The sequence below is a fragment of the Pseudorasbora parva genome, chromosome 11 (genome assembly GCF_024679245.1).
Source record: "Pseudorasbora parva isolate DD20220531a chromosome 11, ASM2467924v1, whole genome shotgun sequence".
Classification (NCBI taxonomy): Eukaryota; Metazoa; Chordata; class Actinopteri; order Cypriniformes; family Gobionidae; genus Pseudorasbora; species Pseudorasbora parva.
In genome coordinates, this window is record NC_090182.1 from 32808721 (window position 1) to 32826428 (window position 17708).

Sequence of the window (17708 nt, forward strand, 5' to 3'; positions counted from 1 at the left end):
CTAATGAAGATTCTACATGATTAATAGATTAAGTAATCATTAAATTGTTATTAGTTAAATACTGTATATAATGTATTAATTCCTTAATACCTACATAATGATACCTTTATAAATCATTAGCTAATGTTTTGGAAGTTGAAATGCATGGCTTTGACCCGTTGTGGTAATTAACACACTGATTTACATTATTAGTTAATATAATATGTTATTAAGGAATTAATACATTATGATATATTTAACTAATAACAATTTAATGATTACTTAATATATTAATCATGCTGAATCTTCATTAGTTGCTGATGCAGTAATCATTAATAAATGGTTTAGTTCTTCATGAGTCACACATTAACTCATGATTATCTGTGCATCAATTAAGCATGAATTAATGCATATTAGTGCACCCTTATTGTAAAGTGTTACCAAAATGTGTTTAAAGTAGTATTTGGTTACATTTAAGAAAAATGAGAGATTGCAACATTTTGTGACCCAAACGTGCACGATGGGGTCTCATTATAATGCCCCCTCTACTAAAAACCCTCTCCACTGGTGCAGAGGAGGCAGGGACTGACAGCATCTTCATGGCCAGATTGTGGAGTTGAGGGTATCTATCATGGTTTTTGGCCCAGAAGGAGAGTGCATTGTCAGTGTCAGTCTCTGTATCATGGATGGCATCAAAGTATTTGCTTATCTGTGTTTCAATACTTGAATCCTGGGTTGTTAAGCTGCGCTTCTTGTGAGCTTTGTAGCGGGACAGAAGGTGCGGGCATTTGACTGGTGGCGAATCACTGGGTGGATCCACATTCATGGCCTCTGAGTCAGTTGCTTCTCCTTCACTGCTTATTTTCACCACCTCTGAGATCAAAGTGTCTGAGAAGCAAAAACATAATACATTGGTTAGATGTAAAGAGATAGAATGTCTGCACATATCACAGATTTGACATTTATAATTTTAGGACAAATTTAAAAATAATTTAAGAACGGTTTACTTGTTTTTAGACAAGTCTATTTTTTTCTCATTTAAATGAGCATTGTGTTTTAATATAAACTTAAGTACAGGGTCTTTGTTCCAGTGCAGACTCAGGGGTCAGTTTTAGGTAGGAATATGGCAGGTTAGTAAGATTAGTAAGATTTAGTAAGATTTAGCAAATTACAAGACTTTTGTTTTCACTGGATAAGAATTAACTGTATTAACCTGTTAGTGTCTTTTTCAGTTCATCTCAGAGTTTCTTCACTGATGTTGCATTTCCCCCATTGTTAACATCCAGATCCACCCAACTTAAGCCAAACTGTGGATCCAGCATGGTAGCTAAGAAGTACACACTGTGGCTAAAAGGTTCCTCTCTTCCACTCTCTTTGGCCATGTTTGCTTTGGTAAAGATTCCAGAGAATCTTTTCACCAGAGACTGACGGAGGGCCTTAACTAATGGCCGGCACTGGATTCTGGTATCCTCCATCTTGAGGAGGTGTGTATTTAAGTCCAGGACAGTTGGAACCACCATGCTGATGGTAACTGATTTATCCCCTTCTGTCTGGTCTGTTGCCTCAGAGAATGGAGCAAGAATGCACTCAGTTCCTTCAGCTGGTTCCACTCACGAGCACTAAACATCACAGTCTCATAGTCCTTACTGCACATTTCATTAAGGGATTTGTGGTCCAGAGCTGTGAGGGCCTGTACTTGTTTGAACGTGCTGTTCCAGAGTGTGGTGTTTGCTGCTGGAATGGTCTTGGAGCAGGGTTGCCAACTCTCACGCATCTGGCGTGATTCTCACGCTTTCAGGCTCTGTGTCACGCTCTCACTCCGCCCAACTCAATCTCACGCCAAATTGCCAAACCTGCTTTTGATATTAAACAAAGCTATAAGCTTTAATTTTTTTAAATGTGTTTTAATGAAATTCAAACAATAAATAGCGTTTTGGCGCTAATGTGGCATAATGTTAAAGCCAGAGGCGTTGAAAAGCGGAGTTGCATGCTCTCGTCTCCCTGCGGTGCGCGCTGGTCACGTGGCCCATGAGCGCTCAATACTTCTAGCGCTGTGCCAATGAATTTAAATGGCTTAAGCGGATACACAACAGTTTCACCATATAGATGTTTGCTGCAAGTTTTGGTAAACAGTACAGCTTAGTGTTTATTGATTATTAAGTCAGCCATATTTACAGGATCGTTTTATTATGGAGAGTGATAGAGGTTCAACATTGTTAACATTAATGTTATTCTTGTATTTAGCCCTCAGGTATTCCTTACTAATAGGTCACACTCATACTCATTAAATTATATTTATTGAATATTTTGAGGAGATCTTTTGGTACTAAATACTATTTGTGCAACAATTATTGTCAATAAATGACCACTTAAAATATTTTTCTTCTAATATTTGTATTTCTTCTAAAATTTATATTACAATTAGTGTAGTAATTAATATTAAAATAGAGAATTCCAATTCAAAGAGGCAAATTAGAGTCATTTTGTGGCTAAAAAATATTAATGTTTATTTGTAATGCCATTAGGTGCCTTATGGCTCTTTAATAAATATACATGTATCTAATCTAGTTGTTAAAAAATATATTGCAGTCTTTGCATTCTAATAAATATTTAGATATGATGATCAAACACTAGATTTCTTTAAATGTGAAATTTCAAAACTTAAATAACTTGCATCCTAATCTTTTTAATGAATAATGATACTTATATAAGCAGTCACAAGTGAATATTAAGGAATGGCACATATAATTTGACCCAAGAAATCTTTAAACTAGTGCCAAAACAAACATATTATTATGAGTGCCAAAACAAACATATTATTATATCTATATTACTAGATATAAACTGATACTAAATCAAGATCAAAAGCATTACCCCCCCCCCCCCCCCCGGCCCCCAAAAAATCTCACTCCAACCTGAACTTAAAAGTTGGCAACCCTGTCTTGGAGTTAAACATAGCCTCAAACTTTTCTTTAAATTGTGAGCTGCTATGTAACAGCGTTGTGAACCGTGATGTTTTGGCTATGGTGCGGGAAATGGCCCTTACCTCCTTCATGCCGTCATTCACAACTAACTGTAGAGAGTGGGCAAAGCAGGAAAGACGTTCACCTGGTGACCATGGTAATTCTGTGTCTTCCACTAAATTCATGTCCTCCCACAAGTGTTCATCATCTAGATTCTCCTCCTCACTCTCACTGTCATCAGACTGTTTTTGTGGCATTGAAAGCGCATTTCATATTAGCAGCATTGTCTGTGATGATATAACTTATCTTCTGACGTATACCATATTCCTCTGTGATCTCCTCAAAGGCAGAAGCAATTCGTTCCCCACTATGTCTGCCTGTAAAATGCCTACAGTCCAGCAAGTACGATTCGAGTGCATAGGAATCTGAATCCTTCGATTTGTTGCACACATGGGCAGTCACTCCAAGGAAGGAGCGCAGCCTGCGATCAGACCAGAGATCTGTTGTTAAAGAAACAGATGACTGGGTCTCCAGCTTCTTTAAAACAGTTTCCTTGACAGTCCTAACTAACACTGGTATCTGTTTATCAGAAATTGTTCTTCTAGAGATTGGTGTGTACTTATTGTCCATAATCTCAAGAAAGTGTTTAAAATGTTCATTTTCCACAAGTGACAGAGGCAGACAACACCCAATTATCAAATCTTGGATAATGGCTTTACTGATTGCTTGTTGTCTTGGTGAATGTAGGCTGTAGACCTGCACCTTCTGTGTAAACGATGCTATAGTTGGCTGTGTGACATCTGTCTGTTGCCCTGCCTTGTACTCCAAGAACCTAAAAATTCAGGGAGAAACTGGTAAGATATCTGGTGATTTGAACAATAATCACATTAAAAGAGCAATCTTAAAAATAAAATGACTGCTATCAAAATTGAATAAAATTGTTAAATCATATCACATATAAAACACACAATACATGCATGCACAGCAAAGGCATTATGAAAACTATTATTTTTACACAAGTTTTTATTTTTACCCAATGATATAATTGAAATGGTATGATATGGTCAAACCAGTTTATTTTCTTACCATAAGACTAAAAATAACAATCTTTAAGATGATTAAACTTCTATAAGTCAAGTCTCGTTTGGTGAGCCTGAGGTGGGGATGGGTGACAAATCTATATCATGATATATCTTATAGATGATATAAAGTAAAGAAATATAGTGTATATTGATATAATTGAATGGTTTCAGTAAAGCTTATAATCCCCACCCCCTTTTGCGTGCGAGTTTGCTTTTTGAAAAGTACAAACATTTTAAAACTCAAAGTTCCATAAAAATGCTAATCTCGATGAGGTATTAATCTAGACAGTCCATTTTGTCTTAAATTAATGTGAATAACAGGAGAGGGGATATGTACCATACAGATCCAAGCATTAAGGCTTAGTTGGCAAATTATTTTATATATTTTAATGTACATGTTGCTAACGTTATTGTGCAGCTATATTGTGCAACGGGGAAGATCAGTTTGTTTTAACAAATATCTCACATGTGATTTGACTTATGTTTTTGGTTAATATCGCCCAGCACTATGGGGAGGGATGGGAGAACATGAGTTTTGTTCATGGTTTTAGTACAGCAAAATTTGCTATCATCACTTGCACTTAGCTTACCTCTCTTTGTGCTTCCTTTCCAAATGTCGATAGAAGTTTGACGTTGTCCCAGCCGTCTCAGTAAGCGTTGCGTTGCAGAACTTACACACTGCTGTATGTTTTCTTTTAGATGCATTTTTGCAGATGAAATCTTTGTGGTTTAGGTAGCCAAATTGTATAACAGAAGATTTGGCTGACATCTCTCCGACAGCCACGGTCACGGTGACGGCACAGCTTGCTCTCCTGTCTCAAGCTTTCACGTGTGGTGTGTGTGTGTGTGTGTGTGTGTGTGTGATGCGAATGCGACATGGGGGGTGGGGATTGGCGGCGCTTAAAAATAGACACGAGTCAAGCTTTTCTTTTACTGTCTATGGCTTTTGGTCGGAAGTTTTTTGTCTAATCATCACAGTAATGATGTTAACAAATAATTTCGTGATATGCTCTCAAGTTGTGGTCTTGACCGGTCTTGAAATGAAATCCCGAGTCCTCTGAGTCCGAGACGAGACCGAGTAAAACTGCGGTCGATTCCGAGACGAGACCAAGACCTTTAAAAAGTGGTCTCGAGACCGGTCTCGAGACCAAGACCGATCTCGAGTACTACAACACTAGTTTCCACGCAGCGCGAAAGAGTGGAATGTTTCCACGCAGCGCGAAAGAGTGGAATGTTTCCACGCAGCGCGAAAGAGTGGAATGTTTCCACGCAGCGCGAAAGAGTGGAATGTTTCCACGCAGCGCGAAAGAGTGGAAAGTTTCCACGAAGCGCGAAAGAGTGGAAAGTTTCCACGAAGCGCGAAAGATTGGAAAGTTTCCACGTAGCGCGAAAGAGTGGAAAGTTTCCACGTGGCGCGAAAGAGTGGATAGTTTCCACGTAGCGCGAAAGAGTGGTAAGTTTCCACGTAGCGCGAAAGAGTGGAAAGTTTCCACGTAGCGCGAAAGAATGGAAAGTTTCCACGTAGCGTGAAAGAGTGGAAAGTTTCCACGTAGTGCGAAAGAGTGGAAAGTTTCCACGTAGCGCGAAAGAGGGGAAAGTTTCCACGTAGCGCGTAAGAGTGCAAAGTTTCCACGTAGCGCGTAAGAGTGGAAAGTTTCCACGTAGCGCGAAAGAGTGGAAAGTTTCCACGTAGCGTGAAAGAGTGAAAAGTTTCCACACAGTAAGGAAATGTTTTATTGTTGTTGTTTCTCTCATATTTCTCTTTTCCCGTTTTTCTTCTTTTAGACAATCTACCACCTACGCACACCAAACCAACATCAGGGGCCCCCTGGTCAAGCAACCAGGCCCTTTTCCGAATGCCAGCCCGCCAAACTCAGCTTTTTAGGGGGTAATTAGCCAGGCGGCTGTCCTATGTTCTCAGCATTTTGGGGGGTACTCTGGGTTCGGGCCAAGTTCGAGCTCGAATCCCTCCCCCCGGACAGCACGCCAAATACGCATTTATATTACTCTATATAATTATATGTAAGTGTGAACTCGTGAAATAAATTACAATAAAAAATGGGTAATTTGGTTAAATTCATCTTTTTAGTGTCTGTCAAAAATAAAGATTTGTCCAACCCTATACTTCCAAAATTCCTTAAAGGGATCCCCTGGTGTTGAGACTTGTATGGCTTAATATAACATAAATGATGTCTCTTACTGAATAATGTAGTAGAAAACCCATGAAAGATCTACGTTATTTTAAAAAATCGATTTTATATTTGGACCATGGGCGGCGCCATTTTGTTTGCGTTCTAGGTTGATGACGTAGAGTGGTTGAACTCCTCAATCAGCTGGCGTTACCCATAGCTATTTTTACCACAACGCAACTCGAAAATTGTTTCAGAGTTAAACAAAACCAATGAATTGCTTTGTAATTGTACTTAAAACACACTCAAACATACATGTGCAAACAAACTCACCTACACAAGTCACAAACAGATCGGCGGGCGGGCACACACACCTGACAGACTGCGCTGTCTCAATCGAGATTTTGGGCTGCTCAGTCTCCACGACAGGGGCTGAATCCGAAATCGACCCCCTATACCTTGAAACAGGGCATTATTTGAAGGGACGGCCATTTGTAGTGTTGTCCGACACCATAGTGGACATGTTCGAGTGCAGTCATTCAGTCTCACGTTCACCGCAATAACGAGTGTACAGCCGATTTACACACAACAGCTGTCCGACTTCACGCACTCGATCGTCTTCATTAACTCCTTCAAGTTGTATTAGTGAACAAAAGTAGCGAAAGTAATTTGTGTCTTAAAAGTGAAAGTTTAAAGATTGAGGTTAATTCACTGAGCTTGTGCTCAAACTTTAATGCACAAACCAATCCCATGCATCATCACCAAAACATCCTGCCTCTCTTCCTCACGTTAACTTATCCCATCATCCTACCTAGATATTTCCCTCTGCTGGATACATTAGGCATTACAGTTAATCTACTGCATATCAACAGTCTATCTATGATATCAACACAGGGAATAGTGATTGAGGGTTATGTATGCGCGCACGCAGTGCGTGTGTGTTCGCGCCGATCTGTTGGGGTGTGTGTGTGTGTGTGTGTTTGTGTGTGTTCGCGCCGATCTGTTGGGGTGTGTGTGAGTCTGTGTGAGCGAGAGAGTTTGTGTGCACATGTATGTTTGGGTGCGTGAAGTCGGACAGCTGTTGTAAATCAGCTGTACACTGCGGTGCAACGTGAGACTGAATGACTGCACTCGAACATGTCCACTATGATGTCGGACAACACTACAAATGGCCGTCCCTTCAAATAATGCCCTATTTCAGGGTATAGGGGGTCGATTTCGGATTCAGCCCCTGTCGTGGAGACTGAGCAGCCCAACATCTCGATTGAGACAACGCAGTCTGTCAGGTGTGTGTGCCCGGCCGCCGATCTGTTTGTGACTTGTGTAGGTGAGTTTGTGTGCACATGTATGTTTGAGTGTGTTTTTCAATTACAAAGCAATTCATTGGTTTTGTTTAACTCTGAAACAATTTTCGAGTTGCGTTGTGGTAAAAATAGCTATGGGTAATGCCAGCTGATTGAGGAGTTCAACCACTCTACGTCATCAACCTAGAACGCAAACAAAATGGCGCCGCCCATGGTCCAAATATAAAATCGATTTTTTTAAATAACGTAGATCTTTCATGGGTTTTCTACTACATAATTCAGTAAGAGACATCATTTGTTATATTAAGCCATACAAGTCTCAACACCAGGGGATCCCTTTAAAAAGATGAATGTTGCCATATTCCAATTTTCATTTGAACAACTACTAAGAAATCTTTGTACAAATTTTATTCGAAAAGCTGCAGCTCTACTCTGTAAGTTGATCAGAACTTGCCCCCCTTCCTCTCGGGCCAAAAACAGAACACCTTGTGGAATCCAATGCAAATAATCCCCCAAAAAATTGACCAATACAGATTGAATTTTTCTCATTAATATCGGTGGAGGGTCAATGCAAGCTAACCAATGCCAAAGAGTAGAAGCTGCTAGATTATTAATTATTAACACACGTCCTCTAAAAGACATCTTAGATAATAAAAATGTCCATTTATTTAACCGCCCTGTTATCTTTTCTTCCATTCTTTCAAAGTTTTTTCTCACTATAACATCATTTCCAAGGTATACACCCAAATACTTAAACCCATCCTTATTCCAATTTAAACCAGCCGGAAGAACAGGTTGTCCTTGAGGCCAATTCCCAATTATAATAGCCTCACTTTTTCTCCAATTTACTTTTGCAGACGAGACAACCATAAAATCCCTTAAAATCTTAGACATTTTATTCACATCTCTTTGTTCTTTAATAAAAATAACAATATCATCAGCATAAGCTGATAATTTGAAAACAAACAAAAAATTGGGTATAGCAACGCCACTTAAATCAGCTCTAAGTTTTCTCAACAATGGTTCAATTGCTAAGCTGTATAGCATCCCAGATAGAGCACACCCTTGTCTGATGCCCCTAAGAGCCTTAAAGGGGGCACATAAGTCACCATTTACCTTCAGTATACTTTCAACATCACAGTACAAAACTCTTATTTTATTAATAAAACCCTTTTCAAACCCAAAAGCTTCCAAAAGATCCCATAAATAACTATGTTCAACTCGATCGAAAGCTTTTTCTTGATCTATTGATATTAATCCAAAATCCATATTTAAGAGCTTACCAACATCTAAAATATCTCTAATAAAAGAAATGTTATCAAAAATTTGTCTGCCTGGTACACAGCAAGTCTGATCAGGGTGGATGACCTCCTCCAAAACCTTGCCCAATCTCATAGCTAATGCTTTAGATAAAAATTTATAATCGCTGCACAGCAATGAAACAGGCCTCCAATTTTTAATGTCAATCAGGTCTCCTTTCTTAGGCAACAGCGTTAGGACTGCTCTACGGCAGCTTAGTGGTAACTTTCCACTGTCCAAACTTTCATTGATCACAGCAAGCAGATCTGCACCCATTTCTGGCCAAAAAGACTTATAAAAGTCTATAGATAGGCCATCTAAACCTGGTGCTCTGCTGCTTTCCATGCTTCGAAGAGCTTTCTGTAGCTCTTCTAAGGACAACACTCCGCCGAGTTTTTTATTGCTTTCTTCAGACACTTGAGGTAGACCTTCAATGAACGCATTATTCCTTGACCCGTTTACTTATACAGCTCTTTATAAAATTCTACCGCTCTCTTGCGAATCTCTGCATGATCTGACAAGAGTACACCCTCTTTTGACCGGAGGCCATATATACATCTCTTTTGACCATTTTTTCTTTTCCAAATTAAAAAAGAATTTTGAAGATATATCCATCCACTCTATATTCTGAAACCGTGATCTGATCAGAGCCCCTTGTGATTTCAGACCGATCAAACTGGCCAATTCTTTCTTTTTTTATCTAAAATTTCAATAAGCTCCTGATTTTCACATCAAAATATTCTTGAAGTTTATTTATATCGTCTTCTAACTCAAATATTGAACGGGTTAAATCTTTAGTGATGTTAAAAGTATACTGCTGACACAACTGTTTAATTTGCATTTTCCCAAAGTCCCAACATTGCTCCAAGGACTGGAAACTAGACTTCAGGGTTCTAAAATCTTTCCAAAAAAAACTTAAAAATATATCTAATTATTTCTCATCACCTAATAAGCTATTGTTAAAGTGCCACAAAGCACTCTTAGGTTTTAAAGATCGTAAAATTATAAAACATTGCACTGAACTATGATCTGAGAAACGTACAGGTATAATCGAACTTTCCTTAAAAAAATTACATTTTGAAAAAAGTTGATGATTAAAGCCATAAAATCTGTCCAGCCTTGCTAACGACAACAAATTGTTATAAGAATGGACCCAAGTATATTGCCTCTGTGTCTTATGAAAGTTCTTCCAAATATCTGCAAGATCATGGGTTTCTATTAACTGAGTTAATCTTCTTCGAGAAGCCATGTGAGGCTCAACAAGATTTCTATCTGAGGCATATTCAGTACAGTTAAAATCACCTCCTATTAACAAAATATCTTCAGTAGCACAATCACTAATTACCTTACATAATGTATATAAAAAGACCATTCTTTCCACAGCAATAGTAGGAGCATATACACAAACAAAAATAAAAAACTGATCTTCAAACTGAGCTCTTATCTTTAAAATTCTTCCTTTCAAAATTTCTTCTATTTGGTATGAAATTGGAACACACTTCTTTGGAAATAAAATGGCAACTCCACCACAAAGAGAAGATTTATGACTTAGTATAGATAAGCCATCATACTCCCTTGCCCAATCTACTTTATTGTTTACATCGCTATGTGTTTCTTGTGCAAACAAAATATCAATTATTTTAATATTCATTAACTCATAAAGATCAAACCTTTTCTTCTCTTCTCTTGCCCCATTTACGTTAAGAGAAGCAATATGAAGATCTCTCATGAATAAAAAGAAAAGGATAACCAAGAAACACAAATGTAAGTTCATCTAAAAAAAAATGTTGTTTTAATTTTAGACTTTATCAACACTAATACCCATCTGGAAGTTCACTTTAGTGAGGATCTTTTTCAGTCTGAAAACTTCTTGATCTGAAAACAGACCCTCACTCTTAAAAACACTTACTCTCTCAACGAATTGCTCCAAATCCGGATAATATTCTCCAATGCGCACATTTCTTGCATTTTTAGTTATTCTTAAAAATAATTTCACATCATCAATACTATAGGGACGATTTGGGGATGCAACTTGAGATGCATCATAAGATGCACTACATTCATAAAGATCTGTTTCACTTTCGGTATCAGTTTGACTCATTTCAACATTATCCATTTTTTTCTGTTTACTACCTTGACGTTGCTTCAACCTTCTCTTTTGAGGTGTTTTAAAAACACCCACTTCATGCTCTTCTACCCCCTCCATATCATGGCTTTTATCAAAACTTTGCTTACTCAGCCCACTATCTGCTTGAAGCCTATCTGACACCTCATCTTCCACTCCTACTATAGCCACTTGTTCCTCACCAACCTGCTCAATTGCTTCTGGTTCTTCTTTTCCGACTACTACTAAGTCTACATCCACAAGTTGTTCAATATTCTTTTCAACTAACCTTGATGTAGTGGGCACCTCCTTACTAACAGTTTGCACCAACTCAACATTTTCAACCATCACAGGAGTTTTATTTTTGTCTCCTTTGTTTGGGCAGACCCTCACAAAATGACCAGTTTTACCACAACTAAGACATTTCATGTTATTAGTTGTGGCATAAACTGCATAATTAAAATCCTCATGGTGAAAATGAAACGTTAGATCCAAGTCTTCTTTATTATCTTTTAACACCATGTAAACAAACCGTCTAAATGACACCACGTTTCAATAACGGCGATTTGCTCCCAATTTGGATCATCTTAATCGGGGACACTAATTTTCCATATCGTTCTAAAATCTGCGCGAGTGCTTCATTTTTAATGAAAGGCGGTACGTTCGACAGAGTAACCTTTTTCGAAGGAGTAGATAACGGTAGTGCTGGGACAAACACATCATCAATCTCTACCCCACTTTCAACCAGGTTATTTGCCAACTCGACAGTTTTTAGAAAGACAACAACTGCCCCAGATAGCAGACAAACAGTGAATCAGCGTTGAATCAATGTTAATGCATCAACTAAAATATCATTGAATCAATGTTGAGATGTCAATGTTGAGAATGTTGATTTTTCATCAGGTTTGCACCCTGAAATAATGTTATTTCAACGATGAAAAATAGATCAAGATGGGCTTAAAATCAATAGTTTTCCAACTAAAATTAAACCACTTATTTAAGTGAATTAATGTTGAATCAATGTTAATGCATCAATCAAAATATCATTGAATCAATATTGAAATATAACATTGATTTTTCATCAGGTTTGCACCGGGAAATAATGTTAATTCAACAATGAAAAATAGATCAATCTTGCTTTATGTACAGCAGGATTCTATGCCAGTTAATTTGTCTCTTTATTTTATTCATTTTAATCAGAGACCATGTGTGGCTGCAGTCGATATGATTTTGCATTAAAAAGTCACTCAAAGTAAACAACATCCTTCAGTTTACATGCAAATGTATTTATTTATGCCCCCACAGTTACAACAGGAAATCTCACATTGATTTAAAACAATTACATCTGAATTTATAACACAAATGAGAAGAGCCTGGAAAAACATGACAACGTGCATCTGCAAAATGGAAGTAAATACAAATGTAAACTTGCCAATAAATACAGAAATGACACAGTACTACTGAAAGAAAGAAGGTAGAAGAAAGAATAAAATACTCCAAACTCAGGGGGTTCCACCATGAGCAATGCCCCGAAGCCTTTCAGGTTGTAATGGAGCCAGTTCTGCACCGTCCCAGCAAAGATAAACTCTGATGCCTCTTATTATCAGCATTCACGGCATCTAAAACAACAAGAAGTTAGTAAATATTTGGAAATGTGATTAATTATACATTACAAATATAGCCTACTACAAAATGAAGTGAAACTTGAAATTTTATCAAAATCTTGATATCCCAGTGTGGCAAGGGGGGCGCGGTTCAGCGAGGTCTGCAGCGGGAGAGAGGGCCGCGGGACGAGCGGTAAGTGAGTGGGTTGGACGCAGATTAATAACACCTGTCTCTTGTTCCAGTAATGAGCGCGGAGACGGGATAAAACACCAGCGGAACCGGAGACCAGGGAGAGAGAGAGTCGGACTGTTGATGCGACCCACTGAGTTATCCGGAACCCGGAAGTGCGTGACCCGGAAGTGAAACTGAGACTGAGCATATGAGAAACAGACACACGCTGAAGTGTGCATGTTGAGATTTGAGTTTGAAAATAAAGAGCATCAACAGTCCTGCCGAACCCCGTGTCCTCTTCCTTCCTCCTATACGAACATTGTTACACTGGTGCCGAAACCCGGGAAGGAAGCAGGACCGCGCCGCCGCCATGACAACGCCCTCCGCCTCGCCATTTGCGGATATCATCAACTCCCTCGCGGTCCTCCACCAGGAACACCATCAGGCATTGCTGGACCTTCGGACCGAACAGGAGCGCCGCTTCGAGGCGATCGTCCAAGGCCAGCAAGAGGACCGCGAGCGGTTCCGGAGCTGGATGGACCGGGAGGTTCGCGCTGAGGCCGCTGGGCGGGCCAGCGCACCGGTTCACGTGCCCCTACAGAAGATGGGGCCGGAAGACGACCCGGAGGCCTTCGTGGATCTATTCCAGAAGGCCGCGGAGGCCTGCGGGTGGCCCCGGGCACAGTGGCCGGTGCGCCTCATCCCCCTTCTATCCGGCGAAGCCAGGGCGGCCGCGCAACAACTACCGGTCGCGAACCTCCTGGACTACGACGATCTGAAGAGGGCCATACTTCAGCGGGTCGGCCGGACCCCAGAACAACACCGACAGCGTTTCCGCTCCCTGGAGTGGGGTGAGTCCGGTCGGCCCTTCGCATTGGCCCAACAGCTCCGGGACGAGTGCCGCAGATGGCTTCTGGCCGGCGGCAGCGACGTGGACCATGTTGTCGATCTGGTGGTGCTGGAGCAGTTTATCACTCGGCTCCCCAGGAAGACCGCCGAGTGGGTCCAGTGCCACCGGCCCACGTCGCTGGAGACGGCCATCAACTTGGCCGAGGACCACCTGGTGGCGTGCCCGGGGGTCGGCGAACCCCCATTAACTTCTCCCTCTCTCTCTCCCCCCTCTCTCTCTCTCTCTCGACCTGTCCCTCTCCCCAGGTCCCGCCCTCCAGGCCCTCCTCGCGTCCCCCCCAGAGGCCGGGGTGGGATGGGCCTTGGACCGTCTGGGAGTTCGCGGGTCCCGCCCAGGGGGGCGGGGCCGCTGGGGGCTGGTGGTGACAATGGCTCTGGTTCCGCCCCCTTTCCGCGCTCATCCTCCAACCCACTCCCCGCCGCCGGGGCGGCGGGTAGGCCTGGGCTGGCCTGCTGGCGGTGCGGCGATCCGGATCATTTTGTGGACCGATGTCCGATGATGGACATCGGAACAATGATCCGGATCCCGGACGTCCAGCGGACCACCCCCGATCAAGCAGGAGAGTACCAAATTCCTGTAAGTATCAAGGGGGGTACATATCAGGCCTTGGTGGATTCAGGATGTAACCAAACCTCGATCCATCAAAGCCTGATGCAGCCTGGGGCATTGGATACAAGCCGCATGGTTAAGGTGCGGTGTGTGCACGGGGATGTGGTGGAATATCCGGTTGTCCCAGTCACGATACAGTTTAGGGGGAAAAAGCATAGTGTTGAGGTGGCGGTTAGTCCCCACCTCCGGCATCCGCTAATTCTGGGGACGAATTGGCCCGCCTTTTCGGCGTTATTGGGGTCGTTATGCGCGGATGCCGCTTGGGGAAACAAGGCTAGGAACGGGGCGGTGCGAGTGCAGGTTGGCGAGACTGATACGGGACCCTTGGGAACAGCTTCAGAGGAACCGAGCGGGGTTGAGAGACTGATTCTCTCGGACCGCGATGACTTCCCTCTGGAGCAGTCTCAAGATGAGACTCTAAAACATGCTTTTCAACAGGTCCGCACTATCGACGGTCAGTCCCTCCAACCCGCATTGCCCGTCACGTATCCTTATTTTGCCATAATTAAGGATAGGTTGTATCGAGTGACCCAAGACGCTCAGACAAAAGTGGATACAACCCAGTTGTTAGTACCAAAGAGCCGCCGGGAAATGCTTTTCCAGGCGGCTCACTCTAACCCGATGGCGGGCCACCTGGGACAGGCGGCCACGCTGAATCGTTTAATGACCCGATTTTTTTGGCCAGGCATTCATGACAATGTGCGCAGGTGGTGCGCGTCTTGTCCTGAATGTCAGTTGGTGAACCCACTGGCCGCCCCAAAAGCGCCATTGCGCCCCCTACCATTAATGCAGGTCCCCTTCGAGAGAATTGCGATGGACCTCATCGGGCCATTAGAGCGATCCGCACGCGGACATCGTTTTGCGCTAGTTATCGTGGACTACGCAACACGATATCCGGAAGCAGTGGCTCTCCGCAACATCTCGGCGAAGAGTGTTGCGGACGCACTGTTTCGTTTAATCTCCCAGGTGGGGATTCCGAAAGAAATCCTCACTGATCAAGGCACGGCGTTTATGTCACGCACGTTAAGCGAATTGTACGGATTATTGGGCATTAAATCCATTCGAACCAGCGTCTATCACCCACAAACAGACGGCTTGGTCGAACGATTTAATCGCACTCTTAAATCCATGATCCGTAAATTCGTACAGGAAGACGCCAAAAATTGGGATCGGTGGTTAGAACCCCTCTTATTTGCTGTGCGCGAGGTCCCGCAAGCCTCCACGGGGTTTTCCCCCTTCGAGCTTCTCTACGGTCGACAGCCACGGGGGGTGCTGGACGTCCTACGAGAAACTTGGGAGGAGGGGCCTTCGTTGGCCAAAAACGAAATTCAGTACGTCATGGACTTGCGAACAAAACTCCACACATTGGGGCGGCTATCTAGGGAGAATTTGTTGCAAGCCCAGGACCGCCAGAGCCGGTCATATAACAGGGGTACTAAACTACGCAAATTCACACCGGGAGAGAAAGTGCTCGTTCTACTCCCAACGTCGAGCTCAAAATTAATGTCAAAGTGGCATGGGCCTTCTGAGGTCGCACGGCAGATAGGAGAGCTCGATTATGAAGTGATACGATCCGATAGGAACGGGGCACGTCAAATATACCACCTCAATCTGCTTAAAAAATGGAATGAGGTGGAATCGGTGTTGTTGGCAACGGTGATCGGGGGAGAGGATGATCTCGGGCCAGAGGCGAGCATTAAAGCGCAATCCGTCGCGTTGGCCCCGGGGGGAGATCACCTCTCACCGTTACAACTCGCTGATTTATCGAAATTGCAGGCGGAGTTCGCTGACGTGTTCTGGCTCCTACCGGGACGTACCGACTTGATTCAGCACCATATCGAGACCGAGCCGGGCGTGGTAGTTCGCAGCCGGCCGTATCGCTTGCCTGAACACAAGAAAAAAGTAGTTCAGGACGAATTAGGCGCAATGCTCGACATGGGAGTAATCGAGGAGTCCAACAGTGACTGGGCGAGCCCGATAGTTTTGGTCCCCAAAACGGACGGCTCGGTCAGGTTCTGTGTGGACTACCGCAAGGTGAACGCTGTGTCGAAATTCGACGCGTATCCAATGCCGCGGGTTGACGAGTTGCTTGATCGGTTAGGCACGGCTCGATTTTATTCGACACTGGACTTAACAAAGGGCTATTGGCAGATCCCCTTGTCTCCATTGTCCAAAGAAAAAACAGCTTTCACCACGCCGTTTGGATTACACCAATTTGTCACGCTTCCTTTCGGCTTGTTCGGGGCGCCCGCAACCTTCCAGCGACTCATGGATAGGATTTTGCGTCCCCATGCTGCATATGCTGCTGCGTACCTGGATGACATAGTGATTTATAGTCACGATTGGCAGCGGCATATGCAGCATGTGAGGGCGGTCCTGAGGTCGCTGAGGAGAGCGGGGCTCACGGCCAATCCGAAGAAGTGTGCGATTGGGCGGGTGGAAGTAAGGTATCTGGGCTTCCACTTGGGTCATGGGCAGGTGCGTCCCCAAATTGATAAGACTGCCGCAATTGCAACCTGTCCGAGACCCAAGACCAAAAAGGAGGTAAGACAGTTCTTGGGGCTGGCGGGATATTATAGACGGTTTATACCAAATTATTCGGACCTCACCAGCCCTTTGACTGATCTTACTAGAAAGGGGCTACCAGATACGGTCCAGTGGACGGAGCTGTGTCAACAGGCTTTTACCCAAGTAAAGGCTGCTCTATGTGGCGGGCCGCTTTTACACTCCCCTGACTTTTCTCTCCCTTTCTTGTTGCAGACTGACGCGTCGGACAGGGGGCTGGGCGCAGTCCTGGCCCAGGAGGTGGAGGGGGGAGAGCGGCCGGTGCTGTACATTAGCCGTAAGCTCTCCAAGAGGGAAGCTAAGTACAGCACCATAGAAAAGGAGTGTTTGGCCATCAGATGGGCCGTTCTCACTCTCCGCTATTACCTCCTGGGGCGGGAGTTCACTCTCTGTTCGGACCACGCTCCTCTCCAATGGCTCCACCGCATGAAGGATACCAACGCGCGGATCACCCGTTGGTATCTGGCTCTTCAGCCGTTTAAGTTCAAGGTGGTCCACAGGCCGGGTGCTCAGATGGCTGTGGCCGATTTCCTCTCCAGAAATGGGGGGGGGGGGCTGCAGGCCGGACGGCTCCCCGGCCTGAGTCAGGCGGTGGGGGTATGTGGCAAGGGGGGCGTGGTTCAGCGAGGTCTGCAGCGGGAGAGAGGGCCGCGGGACGAGCGGTAAGTGAGTGGGTTGGACGCAGATTAATAACACCTGTCTCTTGTTCCAGTAATGAGCGCGGAGACGGGATAAAACACCAGCGGAACCGGAGACCAGGGAGAGAGAGAGTCGGACTGTTGATGCGACCCACTGAGTTATCCGGAACCCGGAAGTGCGTGACCCGGAAGTGAAACTGAGACTGAGCATATGAGAAACAGGCACACGCTGAAGTGTGCACGTTGAGATTTGAGTTTGAAAATAAAGAGCATCAACAGTCCTGCCGACCCCCGTGTCCTCTTCCTTCCTCCTATACGAACATTGTTACACCCAGTTAAAATGGTAACAT

The 17708-nt window shown here is 43.5% G+C and overlaps 1 protein-coding gene across 1 annotated transcript in view; it reads left to right on the forward strand.

The window, feature by feature from the left end:
- LOC137092085 (zinc finger protein with KRAB and SCAN domains 7-like) overlaps positions 1-13345 on the forward strand; it is a 133328-nt gene extending 119983 nt beyond the window's left edge. Inside the window, exon 3 of the mRNA XM_067456358.1 lies at positions 12708-13345. Within this exon, the coding sequence (XP_067312459.1) occupies positions 12708-12710 (3 nt within the window). The 3' untranslated portion in view covers positions 12711-13345. The remainder of the gene's footprint in view (positions 1-12707) is intronic.
- The last annotated feature ends 4363 nt before the right edge of the window (positions 13346-17708 follow it).